The sequence below is a fragment of the Pygocentrus nattereri genome, chromosome 13 (genome assembly GCF_015220715.1).
Source record: "Pygocentrus nattereri isolate fPygNat1 chromosome 13, fPygNat1.pri, whole genome shotgun sequence".
NCBI classification, from domain to species: Eukaryota; Metazoa; Chordata; class Actinopteri; order Characiformes; family Serrasalmidae; genus Pygocentrus; species Pygocentrus nattereri.
Window position 1 is genome coordinate 19,260,427 of NC_051223.1, and position 19,601 is coordinate 19,280,027.

General features: G+C 40.7%; 1 protein-coding gene across 2 annotated transcripts in view; it reads left to right on the plus strand.

Moving 5' to 3' along the window:
* The window catches only part of spata20 (spermatogenesis associated 20), a 66,182-nt gene that overhangs the window by 17,684 nt on the left and 28,897 nt on the right, over nucleotides 1–19,601 (plus strand). For both annotated transcript variants that reach the window (XM_017695903.2, XM_017695904.2), the window contains exons 13-15: nucleotides 6,165–6,373; nucleotides 16,980–17,179; nucleotides 18,335–18,415. In XM_017695903.2, the coding sequence (XP_017551392.1) occupies nucleotides 6,165–6,373; nucleotides 16,980–17,179; nucleotides 18,335–18,415 (490 nt within the window). The remainder of the gene's footprint in view (nucleotides 1–6,164; nucleotides 6,374–16,979; nucleotides 17,180–18,334; nucleotides 18,416–19,601) is intronic.

The following is a 19,601-nucleotide window of genomic DNA, read 5'->3' on the forward strand; positions in this document are numbered from 1 at the left end:
GACAAGCTAACAGCACTAGCCAGGAGTCAGAGGAAGTACCGGGAGTATAGTTTAATGTGCTTTTCGGAGACATGGCTACACCAGGACATCCCAGATGACCATGTTTTCATTGATGGCTTCCAGACTGTTCAGGCCGACCGGGGCTGCACTGAGAGCGGTAAGCGCAAAGGAGGTAGGCTCACTGTGCTAGTCAATAACCGCTGGTGTAACCCTGGTCACATTACCATCAAGGAACGTACCTGTTGCCTGGACATTGAGCTGTTGGCTGTCAGACTCAGGCCATATTATTTACCACACGAGTATTCGCATGCCATCATCGTGACTGTCTACATTCCCTCCTCTGCCAACCCGACGTCATTTACTCAACTACAGCACATCTCCAAATGCAACACCCTAGTGCCTTTATCGCCATATCGGGTGACTTTAACCACATCAATATGGCCAAGGCACTACCACACTTCACGCAGTATGTGGACTGTCCCACCAGAGAGGAAAGAACACTGGACCTGCTGTATGCTAATGTTAAGGACGCATACAGCTGCTCCCCCCTCCCCCCTCTGGGTAGGTCAGACCACAACTTGGTACACCTCAGCTCCTGTTATGTGCCGCTGGTGAAGAGTCAGCCTGTGACCAAGTGGATAGTGAGGAGATGGTCTGGGGAGACTTACGAGGCACTGCAGGATTGCTTTGAGGCTACTGATTGGTCTGCACTCTGAGAGCTGCATGGAGAGGACATCGACTGACTCACAGAGTGTATCACGGACTACATCAACTTCTGTGTGGACTCCACTGTCCCAACCAGGACTGTTAAATGTTACCCAAACAACAAGCCATGGGTAACAAAGGACATTAAGGCTCTCCTCAACAAGAAGAAGAGGGCCTTCAGAGCTGGAGACAGGGTGGAGGTGAGAACGATCTAGAGGGAACTGAGAACAGCTATCAAGGAGGCGAAGGACAAATATAGGAGGAAGCTGGAGTGGAAACTCACCAGCTTCAGGTCCAGCAACAACAGAGGAGCAGAGGTCAGTGTGGACTGGGCCAACAAGCTAAATCTGTTCTTTAACAGATTTGACACTGCAGGCTCTGCCCCCCCCCCCCCCCAGCCTGACTCCTCTGCTGCCAGTCCTCAGCAGATCATCCCACTCATCCCCCCTCCCCCTCCTGATAGCCTGCTCCCCTCCTGTGACAGCCCATCTCACACCTCCATCCCTCCCCCACCCACCACCTCTACAGTGTGTCTCACTGCTGACCAGTTGAGAAGACATCTGAAGAGACTCCACGAAAACAAGGCTGCAGGTCCTGATGGGGTTCCACCCAGGGTGCTTAAAGCCTGTGCCGCCCAACTTTGTGGAGTACTTCAACATGTCTTCAACTTGAGCCTGAGTCTCCAGAGGGTCCCCATGATGTGGAAGACATCCTGCATTGTTCCTGTTCCAAAGACACCACGACCCAGTGACGCCAAGGACTACAGGCCAGTGGCACTGATGTCTCATGTCATGAAGACCATGGAGAGGCTCGTCTTGGATCAGCTCCGACCCATAGTTCAGCCTTTTCTAGATCCCCTTCAGTTTGCCTATCAGCCCCGCCTGGGAGTTGAAGACACCATCATCTACCTGCTCAACCGAGTATATGCTCACTTGGATAAGCCAGCCAGCTCTGTGAGGGTCATGTTTTTTGACTTCTCCAGCACATTTAACACCGTCTGGCCCACTCTTTTGTGTGATAAGCTCACAGTGATGCAGGTAGATGCCCCCCTTGCGTCCTGGATTGTTGACTACCTGACTGGCAGACCACAGTATGTACGCCTGCAGCACTGTGTGTCGGACAGAGTGGTCAGCAACACTGGAGTTCCACAAGAAACTGTCCTCTCTCCCTTCCTCTTCACCCTCTACACCACGGACTACACCACCTGCAGTTCAATGTGACAAAGACAAAGGAACTGGTGGTGGACCTGAGGAGGGACAAGGCATCGGTGACCCCTGTGTCCATCAGTGGGGTCAGTGTGGACACTGTGGATGATTACAAATATCTGGGTGTATATATTGACAATAAACTGGACTGGGCTAAGAACACTGACGCCCTCTACAGGAAGGGCCAAAGTCGTCTCTATTTTCTGAGGCGCCTGAGGTCCTTCAACATCTGCCAGACTATGCCCAGGATCTTCTATGAGTCTATGGTGGCGAGTGCTATCCTCTTTGCTGTTGCATGCTGGGGAAGCAGGCTGAGGGTGGCAAATGCCAACAGACTCAGCAAACTGATCCGCAAGGCCGGTGATGTTGTGGGTGAGGAGCTGGACTCGCTAACGGCCGTGTCGGAGAGGAAGACTCTGTCTAAGCTGCAGGCCATTATGAACAATTGCTCCCACCCACTCTACGACACGGTGATGAGACACAGGAGCTCATTCAGCTCAAGACTCACTCTACCAAAATGCACCACAGAGTGCCACAGGAAGTCATTCTTACCTGTGGCCATCAAACTCTATAACTCCTCCCTCAGTGTGTGATTCACAAAACTCAATACCAAACTGTTCATATGTGCAATAATAACAATTGTGTGTGCAATAACTCAGAAGGACACTAACTAATTTAAAGAATTGTAACTGCTTTATACCTGATGTTTCATATTACTACCACAATCACCGCCACCACGTACTATATTCATAAGTACTTAAATCTGGTGTACATACTGTAAATTTCTCTATATTGTCTTAAATTATTAGTAAAGTGTTTATTTTTACACAAATGGCTGCAACTGTAACAACTGCAATTTCCCCCTGGGATCAATAAAGGAATCTGAATCTGAATCTGAATTTTTTTGTAAGGGGGGAAAAAAATCACACTTTCCATCAAAATCAGTCTGACAGTGAACACCTGTTCCCTAACAGACATATACAAGAACGCTCTGGTTGTTCAAGAATCTGTTGACCTAGCAAAAGAAAACAGAGCCTACTTTGAAAACAGCCATAGATGTGATTGCACGTTCATGTTAGAAACATATTAGGTACCTAACTTTGAGAGTTTTCCACTTTTACTGATGAAGAAAGTTGGCCCGTAGTGTGCTGTTCATTACTATACTAAATTTTCAGAGATTACTTCGACACCTTAGAGCATTCTTTCACACATTGCACTTTTAGCACATTAAGAGACTTTTCCATTGCTTGAAATCAAGAGAATTGCACAGATGGTCCATGAGACCAGCATGCACAAAAAAACAAAGAAGCTGTGAATGATCTTGTGCTTCAAAGCTCCACTTTTTACCAAAAGCTTGATGATTCAGATATTCCTCTTTTCTTCCAAGGGCACCCTTCCAAATCCTCATGTTGCACCAAACAAAGAAATAGGCAGAAAGAGATTACCAGTCAGAGCGGGGTGGCAGTTGTCATCATAGAAGACATGATGATTTGTACTTGAGCTCAGGCAGAAAGAGAGCATGATCTTTGTAACCCCTTTTGTTAATTTAGGTAATATGAGTCAGATGCACACAAAACAGCTTAGATTAAGATTGAAATTACACAATACTTTGCTCTAACTTCTTTGTAACTTATCATATGTGAGTGCTTGTAATCTGGTATGTGAAACTGTATTGTTAAAAGGACACAAACAAAAATTGGTCAAAACAAAAATTGTAATCACTGTGAATTTGCCTTCTCATCTCCTATTGTGGTAATAGACAGTAGTCTCTAGAGCAAGATTTTCTGTTTTAAAAATGACAAACAACATTCTGTTGATGAATCTTGAAGGTGGGACTCAGGGTGCATTGGGTTGATCCTTGGGATGCCTGGTTTTTTCATAACTCTGAATGTGTTGGGAAGCTGTCCAAAGCAGCAGGAAAAGCTTTCGCTCTGCACCTGACGATAAACTGACACAAGTTTAGCACAAGCTCTGGTAGAAGCACAATAGTCTAAAATGCATCAACAAATCCATAAATAACATAAAAATGCAATAGAACTCCCAAAACACAGTAAGAAGGTGAATATTATATATGGATTATGTTGTACCTACAATGCACACTTACACAGCCCTGACAACAGTTTTAAATAAAAAAAAGTATAACTATAGTTCATGTCAAGTAAAACTACCCTGTCTAAGTTATTAAATTAAATAAACCTAACACAAAACCAGAGGACATATAATTACGCCAGCAAGTTCTCTGTGCTTCACCAACCTCATTGTCACATCTATGTATAAGCAGGACAAAAACATGAGTGTTGATCACTGTAATCTCTCAGTTATATAATCATATCTTATGCAGTGTTCTTTAAATGGTATACATTTTAACGGTACCTTTCTTGAACTGCTGCTCTGTAATTGAATGCAGTCCAACAGCAGTATTGACCGCTGTGGCGCCATTGACGTGCCTGGCTTAACGTCACAAGGCATTTATGCAAGGTGGGAGGTCTGGGACCTCCTAATTAAGTTCTTGGACCCCTGAATGTCTCAAAATCAAAAATTTATTGGGTCTCTGAAAATAAACCTATTATGACATTATGCTGTCCATTAGGTTTAAAATAGATCATCAAATACAAATTCAGGAAAAGGTTAATGTTTTGCCTGCTTTACCGTGATAACGGCGAGTTTCTGTCTTTGGCATTCTTAGAGACACAGCACTGCTCTACCTCAGGGTAGCGCTGCAGCAAATTGGTCCTTTATAGCCTAGCAACTGTAACTATGCCCAGAATACCTCTGAAAATCCTTACAGTGTGCCTTAGCATATTTGTAAATCTGAAAACTTGCCCAGTTTCCCAAGAGTTTGGTGAAGAGTGATTTTGACTCATTTCCCAAACCGAAGACAAAAGATGTTTAAAGTCTCAATATGTGGAAAAGCGCTTTACCAAACTAGAAAAGAGCATTTCTAGAAGGGCTGGTAAACCAACTGTTTTGTTACCACTTAACCTGTCCGCACTGCTATGGTGAGAGTGAGTTAGCAGCCAGCCAGTGGGACCGCTAATACCAGGTGCATTTGCATACTGCATTGATCTATGTATATCCATGGGTTTGAAGATTTGGAAAGGGTTTGCTCATGTGTGCATTGAAACAGTGATTAAAATGGAAGCACCTCTGTTCCCTCAAACAACTAAAACCATTTCTTAAACAAGTCTAGTGTGAACTATTCTTAAAATGATTTTTTTCCGTTTTATATTTTCGTCTGGTAATTTTGTGATGGCTCCTCACACTGAAGCGAACACGATAACAAGCACAGACAGAGTTGTGAGTTGGAGCTTAATCTTTAATAAAATGCGCATAACGTAATACAAGCGCAGTTCAGTAAAAGCTGTGGTTGTAGCATACTGTCATATTTAATTTGGCCACTAACGTGATTCATTTAGTAGGAGAGAACTGAATTACGGATGTCACGTTAACCATTTGTTGTCCCTCAGCTTAGCCATTAACCTAGCTTTCTCGTTTGAACTGAGGCTGTGGAAGGAAAGCAGTTATTCTGTTGTGTGAAATCAGATGCTGTGGTACAAGGGTGTCTCCTTACATAAGCCTTAATAGGCAGCTTTTGTAACTACATACTAAATGTCTGCCAGCAACAGTACACAATTAGTCAGCGTTAATCATTTGCCTTGAGTACGATAAATGTAAACTTAGCTTGTTTGAAAGTTCTTGAATTCTCTTGTATGATAATACTGGTGTCTTGTGGCTTTCATGAGTCACTAACAATGTTTTCATTGGTCTGTAACCTGGGAGCTGTTAACGCATCAACTTGCTTAACCATCACCGGGCACAGGCCTAGTATCCACAGAGACTTGAACATAATGAAGAGGCCCATGGCTCACATTGACACATTCAGCGCGCAGAGTAATCACATGTACCGGAACCAAGAGCGATTGGTTTATTTGTCTAACATTTGCAACTGAATTGAACATCGTGCTCATGACTGACTACATAGTGATTAAAAGTATAAGAGGTAAAAAATGCATGTTGTTCGTGTATTCTTTGTGGCCACTTACAGTAAATTAAAAGGTCAAGAAAGTACATGCATAGTCAGAATAAAAAATATAATATAATAAAAAATACAAATAAGCAAGCAGAATTAATACATGTAGCTTTGGGATAACAGGAAGTGCATGTTTGCTTGTAAACAGTTTCTGTTTTGTTGTGTTTTGTTTGTGTTTATGTTTCAAGTTCAGTAGTAACTCTCTTTCCCCATCCTGTCTCTAGCTCCTCACCCATTGCAGGCTTCCTGGATGACTATGCATTTGTGGTGTGTGGTCTGTTGGACCTCTTTGAGGCTACACAAACTGTGCACTGGCTGCAGTGGGCTGAGGAACTCCAGCACAGGCAGGACCAGCTCTTTTGGGATGCCCAGGGCAGTGGCTACTTCTCTAGTGACCCTTCAGACCCCTCCTTGCTGCTGTCCCTTAAACAGGGTGAGATGAAATACAGTTGTAGTTCAATACACCATGCACACTGGATTAAAAGTTAGGACTCACTTATCATATAAATGATTTGTTATTGCATGTACAATAACAACCTTTACCAACAAAAAGTGATCAGTATCGTACCTGAGCACCTGTTTGGAATTTGCTTACTCTTCTTTCTGTGGTGCAAGCATGCCGAGCAAGGACATATGGGTGGATTTAGAATAGTGCAGACCGCTGATTGGTCAAACGCAATCCTCACAGAACCACGCATCACTTGAGTCTTACAACCATAGATATACATACATAGATGCTACACTGGGTTCAGCCAGGCGCCTCAACGACGCTGCCATTTTGCATTCTGCCCAAATGTCATTCAGTATCATTGCAGAACGGCAGGTTAAAAAGGTACTGTCCACAATTAAATGATTTCAAGAACATTGCAATCAGAAAATGCGATAGATTCATATAAAGGAGACAACTCAACAACCAGCACTCATGTTTGTGTGGTGTTTATGGGTAGATATGACCGTGTGGTTGGTGAAGCACAGAGAACTCATTGATGTTATCATCTTTCCTCTGATTTTATATTAAACTTTTCATATACTAGTGTAGACAGGGGATCTTAACTTGATGTAGTATTATCATTTATTTACAATGAGTGTTCATGCTGAATAGGTGTTGTAGGTAGCATTTCTCAGTCCTTACAGTTATTTACTATATATTAGCACCTTCTTACACAAAGCTGAAGTCTGCTTCTAATTGTCCACCTTCTTGTTTGGATTATCCTATTGCACTGTAAATGGTGCATCATCAGGTGCCAAAATGTTAATGCTGCACCCTTTAAAGTGGAACAGGAAAATCGAAACAAGAAGATGAACAATAAGAAGCAGCTGAATAGGCAGCCCACTTCAGCCTCATCCTTCTCACTGTGTTTTGTGGGGTTTATTGCATTTTTATGTTCATGAAGATTAGATGTGACTCACACTTCATGGATTTGCTGGTATTTCTACCAGAGCTCCCGCTTATCTCTGTATTTCATGGCTAGTGCAGACTGAATACTTTTTTCGTGCTGCTCCAGACAGCTAACCAACAAGATCCCAGTTACGAAATAAAAATAAAAGCTACCCTGAGCAGTCTATGCAACTTAGATTAATCTATGTCTGAAGATTATAATAAAACAATTTTGTGAAAATTGACTGAGTAAATAGGAATTTATGACCAATTTAGTCATTAGAAGTCATAATATCTAACGTGTATACATGTGTACACATGTATTTGTTTACAAGCGTATTTTGGCCAGGTAAACATGGCGGACGCACAGACGTATCGCCTCAGATAGAGAACAGAAAACCTGTGTATATCCGCGCATACAACCACCATTGCTAGTCAGAATCCTGACTCTTCTATTGTTGCTACAGTTGTTGCCACTAGTGAGATATCATGTGACTACTTCAGTTAACCAGATACGATGAGGACTGTCCAATAAGAATGGCCCTCAGCTCTTATCATATTGGACAGGCTTATTGGATATATATGAAAATATATTTCAACAAAGTAACATCTTGGTTTTACATCCACTTACGGGAAAGACGAGTTCTCATCTGCATCCATTGCCAGGTAGTGTGAGCTCGTTAGTTCCTCTGAAGAGGCAGTATCCATTACTAAGCACATGCCAAATCTGCTTATTTCCCATGGCTGCTTTTAAATAACAAAACATGTTTGACCTCCAGTTAAGCAAGGCCTACAACTTTTGGCTGAAGTCCATTTTTTTCTTTTTTGTTGCTGCTCTTTTTTTCAGTGCAGTTTACCAGACCTCCGTTCATGAACTCCTACAGATACTTGAATAATAAAATACATTAAAGTTTATCCTCTAGTTAAGAAAAGCTTACCACTTTTGGCTGAAATCCACTTTTTTCCCGTTTTGTTGTTGCTTTTTCTTTCAGTACAGTTTAACACATGTCCATTCATGAACATTTACTTACTCAAATGTCAAATTTGTTGGAAGACACAGACTTAACTTTTATATTCTTTACAAAACCCTCCAGATTAGGTATCAAGATTATGAAATGCATTCAGTCAGTGGTGCCTAAACTTTTGACTGGTAGTGTAGATGGAGAAGTCTGCGGTGTGGATTGATTGTGCTGTATCTTCTCGACTGGGCTGATTGGTTTGTGAGTATGTGGGAGTATTGAGGGAGTGAGTCATTTGGACAGGGTGATAGAGATGTCCTGCTGTCACTCAGTGTTCAGCATCACTCCACTGCATAGCACTCCCATCACCCCATTGCTGATAGCAGGCTTGCAAACATAGTGAAATTTGTCTGCCACTGCCCTGTCTTATTGCCCTTAGTAACCTTTCTATTTTGACTGGATGTTTCTCACTTCTGTTCAATTCTTTCTTATTAATTTCTACATGGAATTCTGTCATCTTTTCCCTTTTCCTGTAGTTGTCCATTTTTCTGGTCCATCTTCTATGTCTGTGTGGCATACGAAAAGTTTTTCATGCTGTTTCAGCTCCTTTTTGGGGAAAACCACATCCGCCAGGTGCATTAGTGTCTGGCTCTGATGTCCTGAACAGCTTGGTTCCATATTTTGTCACCAAGAATTGGAGGGACATGCTGATACTAACACACAGCAGTGCCTCCGCCTATGACTGATGGCACTGTGAAAATGACACTGACACCAGTGAGATATGGATGTAGAGGGGGAAAAAGCTAACTGTTATGCTTTTATTGTTGCTGCTGGTAAATTAAAAGGGACGTAAGACAGATTTTTAGTCTTTTCAGAGTGACTGCACCATTATATAGTGAGCCTAGCGTGTAGAGTTCCATTAGGAGCTGTGCGGAGCTGCACTGTGTCAGAGCAGAGTATCTCCAGCACCCTGTCACTGGAAGATGGATTACCTCCCAGACCACATGCCACTCTCCATTTTATGCCCTGCCCAAAACCAGCCAACTCCAAACCTCCCTTCTCTACTGCAAATATCTGGATAGCTTGCTGCTATATCTGACTTCTGATTTCTTTTAATTTTTTTTTATTATTCGTTACTTGCGTGAATTTTTGTTTCTAATGCTGAGTGCTTTGAGTCAAGGGAGTGATCCTGCTCCATCTATATGAGCAGCATGTGTCATTTTAGGGTGCTTGCCATATTGAGTGTGTGTGTGTGTGTGTGTGTGTGTGTGTGTGTGTGTGTGTTTATGAGAGTTTCTGTGCTATTAGTCCACATACACTGCTGTTCAAAAGGTCAAATGAAAAAAAATGTAATGTGTAGTTTATATTATATAATATCTTAGAGAGTGTGGGGTCACTAATGACTATTTTACCACTATTTGATTAATCTACACAAAAATCAAACTATGGTGTTCTTTACACAAAGAAATGTGCTTAACATAATAGCAATAATAAAACTAGAAATGTGCCTTTCCTGAAGGAAACGCAGGATAGTTGCGCAGCGGATACTATGGAAGTCGATACAAGGAACGAGAGATGATAAAACTACATGTGGAAGAGTGTGGGTCAGTAACGCGGTGGATTTGATCTTGTGGACCTGCGCTGAATGAGTACATGTACATTGGTGGTTGTCGGGAAAAAAGGTGAATGGTGGCGAAAATGAATTGTAGTCTATGGGAGAAATGAGAGATGAAAGAAAACGACAAATGGATGAGTGTGAGTCAGAACAACAGTGAATTCGTGTTTCGGGCCCTGCCCTGAAGTAGTGTATACGAAACGGTGTTGTTCGGGCAAGCAGACATGCAGTAGATTATCATGCAATTTTTCACCCAATTCATTGTCCATGTAAACTTAAAATTCAATGCTACCTAAGTGCGGGCGGCACGGTGGCATGGTGGGTAGCGCTGTCGCCTCACAGCGAGGAGGGCCTGGGTTCGATTCCCCGGCCGGGCGGCCAGGGTCCTCTCTGTGTGGAGTTTGCATGTTCTCCCCGTGTCTGCGTGGGTTTCCTCCGGGTTCTCCGGTTTCCTCCCACAGTCCAAAGACATGCAGTCAGGCCAATTGGACATGCTAAATTGCCCCTAGGTGTGAGTGTGTGAGTGACTGTCTGTGTCTGTCTGTCTGCCCTGCGATGGACTGGCGACCTGTCCAGGGTGTATCCTGCCTTTCGCCCGAAGACTGCTGGGATAGGCTCCAGCATCCCCCCGCGACCCTGACGGAGAAGCGGCTTAGAAAATGGATGGATGGATGGATGGCTACCTAAGTGCAGTTCCACCTTAAGTTCTGTGCCTCCTTAAAAAGGTTCCACTGTGCCACCTTAAATTTAGTACAAAATTATTTCAAGTTCCACCTTAAGTTCTCTGCCACCTCACAAAAAGTTCCATCTTAAAATCTGTGCCACCTTAAATTTATTGCTATATAATTTCAAGTTCCACCGTAAGGTCTCTGCCACCTTAATTTCGTTGCTATGTTAATTAAAGTTCCACCTTAAATTCTGTGCCTCCTTTAATTTTGTGCCATGTTAGCTGAAGCTCCACCTTAAATTTAGTGCTAGCTTAAAGAGAGTTCCATCCTAAATTCTGTGCCACCTCAAATTTAAGTTTTTTTCTATGTTAATTGAGGTTTCACCTTAAAGTTAGTGACATGTTAATAACCGTTCCACCTTAAACATAGCGCTATGTTAATTGAAGTTCCACCTTAAATTTATTGTTATGCTAGTTCCACCTTAAATTGAAGTTCCACCTTAAAATTCTGTGCTATCTTGGTGCAGTTCCACCTTAGAATTCTGTGCTATCTTGGTGCAGTGCCACCTTAAAAGCAATGAAACCTTAACAGAGCTGCTGAGAATCAGGCTGGGAGCTGGTCAGACATTGGGCTCCGTGCGTGGTTTGTAGGTGTTGTGTGAGAGAATGAGGCATTGTGACATCATGTCTGGCAGTCTGCCAACAGCCTCCGCATTCATTTTCAAAAATTCCCACAGTTTGGGCTGCTGTTCGGAATCTGTGCATCCGATCAAAAAGTCGTATACAAGCACGCATCACACAATTGGGCTGGAGAACGGCGTCGATATCTCAAACTGTGGGACTAGTTACGGGACAAAAATCCGGCAGAAAAATAAACAGAAGAAGAAGAATGTAAATCGGATAACATTATAGTTGCGCAATGCTTTGCAATAATTAGATAAGGTGTATGTCCCATAAAGCCCAGTGTGAGCACACCGCACACTGGCGCTGTCAGTCAACGTGCAATAAGATTTTCTCTAATTCTGAGGTTGCTGCCAGGTGATTTTCCAGCTTTAATAATGAGTGTATTTATCAGCTACAACGACAGCAGATTTTAAAAAGCTCTCCATATTAATGGTAACTTAGTAAACATGACTAGACAAACACTATTGGTGTTTTTGTCTTTTTCAATCATCCACAATATGTTTGTTTCTTCAGATGCTAGTGCTGCTGTGGTATATGAGTCTGAAGTTGGCTGCTTATGTTTGAATTTTCCCATTCCACCTTCAATAGTGCAGCAGTTATTACTATAAAATCATTCATTACCAGACTGATAGTAAACATTGACTGGGTGCTATTTAACTCATGGGAAAAGCTTGTCTTGTTTTTGGTGCTAAAATGGCAGCTTTTGTTTGTACACAGAGACAGAGAAAATAAAACATTTGTTTATTTTCACTGGAGAAAAAAACATTTATAAATCTGTCATATTTTATTATTCTTTAATTTGATGAAAGAATGGTAATACTTTGGGTATGTTTTACCACACTTAAAAAAGAGCATTGTTTGCCTAAAAATAATTATATAGTTTTCTTTTTGTATTAAAATGTATTAAAATCTTTTAACTGTGAGTCCGTGCTGGTCATATGTTAATTATGAAGTCTTTTTTAATGATTTCATTTGATCAAAACTTTTTAAAATAAGGCACTGTGTTTGTTAGTTTTATTCTATCTAGTAAAAATAAATACTACTTAATACTAATTACTTCATTTTTTATGCTGCGCAGTATTCACTGCCATTTTAGAATCATCTGCAGTTCTGGTCATCAAAAATGTCTAAATTCTTTTCAGCTTTCTACAGATTGTATGAAACTTGTGGAGGTTTAGAGCATGATTTTCAAACAATATGTGATTTTCAACCAACTGGAAACAGTGATTCTAGACTTTTGATTGGTAATGTACAATCCAAAAAAGTTTGGGACGCTGTGTAAAATGTAAATAAAAACAGAATGCAATGATTTGCAAATATGAAAAATATTCTTTGCCAGAATTTCGTTCCATAATGCGCCAAATGTTTTCTATTGGTGAAAACATTTCACCAATTACATACATAGATGCCACATTGGGTTCAGCCAGGCACCTCAACGACGCTGCCATTTTGCATTCTGCCCAAATTTCATTCATTATCATTGCAGAACGGCAGGTTAAAAAAGGTACTGTCTACAATTAAATTATTTCAAGAACATTGCAATCAGAAAATGTGATAGATTTATATAATGGAGACAACTCAACAACCAGCACTCATGTTTGTTTGGTGTTTGAGTTCAGCACCTGGACTCTTTTCCTGTGAAGCCATGCTGTTGTGATGGATGCAGTATGTGGTTTAGCTTTGTCTCGCTGAAATATGCAAGGCCTTCCCTGAAAGAAACCTATGGTGCCTTCACAGATGTGCAAGGCACCCATACCATGTGTACTAATGCTCCCCCATACCATCATGAATGCTTGGTTTTGAACTGTGTGCTAATACCAAGTTATGAGGTCTTAAGTCTGGAGGATGCAGAGGCCATTATATCCAAAGAGAATTTCAAATTGTGATCACAGGACACTTTTCCACTCCACCTCAGTGCATCTTAAATGAGCTATGGCCCAGAGAAGGTTCTGGGTCCTATTTATATATGTTTTTTTCTTTGCGTGAAGCAGCTTTCACTTCCGTTTGCATGGCGAACTGTGTCCACAGACAGTGATTTCTGGTAATGTTCCTGAGCCCATGCAGTGATTTCCAGGACAGAATCATGCCTATTTTTAATGCAGAGCCACCTGTGGACCCGAAGATCATGAGCATCCAGTACTGACCATTGGCCTTCTCCATTGTGTACAGAGGTTTCTGCAGATTCTATGAATATTTTGATGATATTGTGTACTGTAGATGGTGGGACATTCAATGTCTTCACAATTTTTATGTTGAGGAACATTTTTTTGAAATTGTTCCACAATTTTTAGACATAGTTTTGCACAGATTGGTGAACTTCTGCCCATCTTTGCTTTGGAGAGACTCTGCCTCTCCTAAATGTATTTTTAAAAATTCCCAGTCATTTAAGTTAGCTGCAAATTGCTCCTCCAGCTTTTTTTATTAGTAACACTTACCTTTTAGCCTTTTGTTGCCCCTGTCCCAACTTTTTTTTTTTTTGTTAATACATTTTTTAGTTTTGATATTAAACACACAAACAACATTCTCTACGCATCAGTACCACAGAAGGATGGGGAGGTCTTACATACATACATACATATACAGTGCCCTCCATAATTATTGGCACCCCTGGTTAAGATGTGTTCTTTAGCTTCTAATAAATTGAGGGTTTTTTTAAATAATATAGGACCACGATGGAAAAAAGAGCAAAATCCAACCTTTATCTCAAGTGCATTTATTCAGTAGGAAAAAAATCCCACATTAAGAAATAATTGTTTAACATCAAATAATGTGTGCCACAATTATTAGCACCCCTGATGTTAATACTTTGTACAACCCCCCTTTGCCAACAAAACAGCACCTAATCTTCTCCTATAATGTTTCACAAGATGGGAGAACACAGAAAGAGGTATCTTCGACCATTCCTCTTTGCACAATCTCTCTAAATCATCCAGCGACCTGGGTCCTCTCCTCTGCACTCTCCTCTTCAGCTCACCCCACAGGTTTTCAATGGGGTTAAGGTCTGGGGACTGAGATGGCCATGGGAGGAGCTTGATTCTGTGTGTGGTCAACCATTTCTGTGTAGATCTTGCCATATGTTTAGGGTCATTATCTTGCTGAAAGACCCAGTGACGACCCATCTTCAGCTTTCGGGCAGAAGCCACCAGATTTTGTTTTAAAATGTCCTGGTATTTCAAAGCATTCATGATGCCATGCACCCTAACAAGGTTCCCTGGGCCTTTGGAAGAAAAGCAGGCCCACAGCATCACTGATCCTCCCCCGTATTTCACAGTGGGCATGAGGTGCTTTTCTGCATACTCAGCTCTTGTGTTACGCCAGACCCACTTACAGCATTTGTTGCCAAAAAGCTCTATCTTTGTTTCATCTGACCAAAGCACACGGTCCTAGTTGAAGTCCCAGTACTGCTTAGCAAACTCCAAACGTTTACGTTTATGATTGTGAGTGAGAAAAGGTTTTTTCCGTGCATGCCTCCCAAACAGCTTGTTGGCGTGTAGATAGCGTCTGATGGTTGTTTTGGAGACTTCGTGACCCCAAGATGGTACCATTTGTTGCAGTTCCGTAACAGTGAGCTTTGGAGAACTTTTTATTTCTCTTATCATCCTCCTCACTGTGCGTGGTGGCCAAATAATCTTGCGTCCTCGTCCAGACTTGTTTACCACTGTTCCAGTTGTTTTAAACTTCTTAATAATTCCTCTGACAGTAGATACAGTAGATAATGTTACATTTTTCTACAATTTTCAGTGTGACAGTATGTTTCCACAATAAAAACTGAATTTATTTTAAGGCTTTTGACACATCTTAACCAGGGGTGCCAATAATTATGGAGGGCACTGTACATCTTACATTTATACACGTTCAACAAAAGCAAGATGTCTATGATTACAGAATCTTAGCATAATTATGGCCTCATTCGATAAAAGTGAATCGTTACTGCCTTGGCATTGTGGAATCTGGCAGTTGCCTGTTCTAGAATAAGAATGTCCAGAAAATATCCACACCATAACTGAGCTAAAGAAAGGGTAGGTTCAAACCAGCCTTTCGAGATTGATTTCTTGGCTGCAGTTAAGGCTGCCATCATGACTTTTCTACAAGTACAATAAGCATCAAATTAGAATCAACAAGAAGTAAAAGTAAGGCTGGAGACAAGTGAATGTTGACAGACAAATAACCAAACATGATTTGTATGACATACAGCCATAAAACCTTAACAACTGAACATGACCAAAATGTATGAACATAATCTCCAACTAAACCTAGTTGACATCTGTTACAATTTTTGTCATTCGAAAGTTTTATCAAAAAAGCATGGCAGGGAGTGACGTAAATCCTGTGAGCTAATTTGAAGTGAATTAACTGATGAGAGGACAGTAAAATGACACCACATCCCAATTTGCAGAAATTTTGAATGTACACAGGTCTCTATTCCAGAGCGCTACTGCACCTAAAGAGCAATTCTTAAATAAATAAATCTTACAAATGTGAGACTAAGCCTTGGGGAGATTCATGATTACGCAAATGATCCAGGTAGGAATGGTTCTTCAACTGAGTATTCCCTGGAACCTCATATGCACGTAGTGCAGAGCGTAATCGCAGGTATAGAACATAGAAAGTACCAGGAATAGAGAAAAGGTTACGTAACACTTGAAAGGAATAAAGCCCATGGGTGCCAAAGACATCATTCAAAATAAAGATGTCGTTAGAACCTGTCAGAAGAAAATTGTTAAACCACATGGGAGATGATTTCTGCAGTTTCATATTGCGCTTAAGAAACTTAGAAACAGAGTTCCATATCTCAAGTGAGCAAGTGATAATAGTGCCATATTTTAGAAAAGAAGTCCGATATTTAACACCAGCAACGGGTAAGTCTTTGAGCCTGATGGGAGAAATAAGTTGCTCTGTCCCAACTTTTTTGAGATGCGGTGCTGCCATCAAGTTCTAATTGAGTTAATGTTTTTCATGAAATTGTAAAATGTCTCACTTTCAACATCTGATATGTGTTCTATGTTCTATTGTGAATAAAATCCAGGTCTATGAGATTTGCAAGTCATTGCATTCTAATTTTATTTACATTTATTTACATATTACAGTGTCACAACATTTTTGGAATTGGGGTTGTAATAGCAACTGTTTGGGACAGTATTGTGCTTTATGTCACAAGACTTCAGTCTGTCTCTTAGCCACCAGACTGTCCACAACTCTGTCTGCATGAGGTCATAGAGCACACAACTTCTCCCAGGATACATGCACACAAACGCAGATAAAACCAGTCAGCTCACAACTCTTAGCCACTTCACTTGCAGTGTCAGGCACTTTTAGCTCTATGTAGATTGATAAATGGGTGAAGGTCATATTGATAATTTGAATTATTACACTTGACACTTACAACTTTCCTAGAGCAGTGGCATTTATGTCAAAATGATATTTTCCGGACTGATTGTCTGATTATTTTATATGCATTGTGGTTACTCCATTTAACTTGCAGTCTTCAAAATGAAGGTGCCAAAAAGGGTTCTTGGGAGTTATGCTGTAGAGGAACCTAAATGACATTTCGTTTGATGGTTCCTTAAATTTATATTTTTTGTAAACGTGATCTTTGAATGTAAATGGTATTTGTGAAGTTTAAAGAACCTCAACATACTGTAAGTATTTTATTCAAATTAAAGCTGCTTTTTAAGTAAAGAATTAATTAGGAACTTTTGTTTTTAAGTATATACAAAAGTGTCTTTTTCTCTGCAGATCAGGATGGTGCAGAGCCCAGTGCAAACTCTGTGTCTGCCGTGAACTTAGTACGCCTGTCCCACCTGACAGGCAATGACGAGTGGAGGCAGCGCTCTCAACAGCTGCTGACTGCTTTCACTGATAGGCTAGTTAAGGTGCCCATCGCCCTTCCTGACATGGTCCGTGGCCTCATGGCACATCACTACCCCGTTAAACAGGTAAGAAATACTGAAGCTGATGTTTACTGATCAACTAGTCATCACAATGGATTTCTTGTATTTATTTCATGTAAAGCAAAAAATATTCACTGTGAAACATGGTTATACTTTGTGTGGTAACAAGCAGTTTAACTAGTTTTGTTCAACTCATATCATTATTTTGAATGAAGCAGTGCTAAGCAGATTTTTTGTTTGGGTGAACAAAAGCTGTATTACATCAATTTAAACCTCAGAAACACTTCTGCCCTGTTCCACTCTCTTCTGTGTAGTCCTGGGTATCAACAGCATGCAGTTATGTGAAGGTAGATACATCAACACTAATTTAGTCCCAAAAGTGAACATTTCTGTAAACATAATGTTCTGTGTTCCCTGTGTGAAAATTAATTACTCGCCAATTAATTACTCAGTTAATTATTTGTAACAGGGCAGTTACTATGTTCACACTTGGTTCACACTTTTATGAATGCAAAAGTTTGGGCATCCCTGGTCAAATGACATGTTTTTCTGATTCTGTGAGAGTAAGGTAAGATGTTCTCTACAGAGTGCACAATTACTGATTATTTGAATTCAACAGATTGGAAAAGAACTAAAACATGTTTATCTCACAAGTTATACTGAGCAATTAAATATAAATTGCAGTAAAATTAGCAGAAAAAATGCAATATTTAATTTGTTATTTGTAGAGGATGTATTAACTATTTTCACTTACAAAGTAAACAAAACGTCATTTTATATGACTGGGGTGTTTTTTGCACATTACTGTAAACCAGGGATGAAAAAGACTCTGTGGCAGGCTGTGCTGCTACTTCAAGTGTAGACACTTTCTCCAAAGTTTCCTCCTCTACCAGTACATTTTAAAACTGAAAATGTGTCATGACCGTTAGAGCTCACCTGCACAGGAGAAGTCATCTGAAGAGGAGAAATAACAAACTGGAGGTCCAGGCGAGGGCAGCCTGATCCCCAGCACACCTGCCCACCTTATTACTGCACCAAGCACAACTGACTTCCTATTTCTTTCTTTTGTTCTTTTGTTCTTTCTTGTTTTTTCTTCCTGGATTTCTATATTTTCTTATTTCTGTTTTTTTTTTTTATTATTTCTCTATATTTTCTTTCTCTGTATCTCTTCTTTCTTTTCTTCTTTCTTTCTTTTTTTAGATAATTATCTGTGGCCAACGTGATGCAGAGGACACAGCCGGCCTGATTGCCTGTGTCAACTCCCTGTTCCTTCCCTACAAAGTAAGTTTTCTTTGGTTTTCAGTTTGATTTTCTTTGTAAGGAAAAGTAGAAGAAAAGAAAGCTTTTACTCTTTATTTATTTATTTATTTTTTATTATTATCAGCAGTAGTAGGAAACACAGAATATTAAACAAGGGTATAAAATGATGCAGTGTTACAGTAATAAAGTGAAATATTATTTAGGGAATGTCTACTGTTCAGTCAGTTGAACTACTGAAGCAAAGGTGTCAACAGTAAACGTCAGCATTATATAGAACTATGGTTTGAGGGTGCATTGGGGTTCATTTGGGAGTCAGTCAGTGCAACTGTGTTTTTGTTGAGCACAAGCAGCCTTGAGTATATTACAAATTCTTGAGCTGATATTCTTCAGTAAACCCCCCCCCGCCCCCGCCCCCGCCCCTTATACACCATGTAGGTCACATATGATGTTCTCTTGCTGAGTCCATAGTATTGCTTAAATACAGCAGTACTATAGCCCATTAGTGGGTTTTTTTTTCAGCAGGCAAAATAAAACTAGGAGCTTTCTTTGAACATTTAAAAAAAAAAAACATGGTTATGAGAACATTATTGTATGTCGATTGATGTAGCTTCATCAGGAGACATGCTGGGCACAGCTTGCCTTGCACATCACAAAATCTAGCTTGAGATAAATGCACACTGAAAGCACTGTTTGATATGGAGTACAGTGATTCACAAATTGCTTTCCAAAATTTTATCTTCTGTAACCTTGAATTTTCTTTTTTTTTCTCTGTCAGCTAGACCTGAACTGTGGCCAAAACTTATCGAAGCTGTGACTTGGTCTCTTTTGCACATTTTCACTATATTTAACCATATACCCTATCCTCCTTTTTGTCTTTCTGAATAACACACTTGTTGATCTGCCCAGAGTTGCCGTGTGCGTTAGCGCATAGTCAGAGCCCTCATGCTAATGAGTGGGCAAAAGTAATCTCGCACAAAAGGTCAAGTTGTCAGATTTCTGCCCTGTGCATGCTGATGCATACACTGCGAGGCAGGAGCTGGGACAATGGCTGCACAGCACACCCTGTGCAGAATGATTTTGGAATAATTAGTAAATAATTTGGGTTTTCTGTAGGCGGTTGCCAGAGGCCTGGCTTTGTACTTTTTTTTCCTTTAGTGTAAAGGTCATGAGATAGCATTTTCACTCTTCTTGCCCTTTTCCTTGGTCT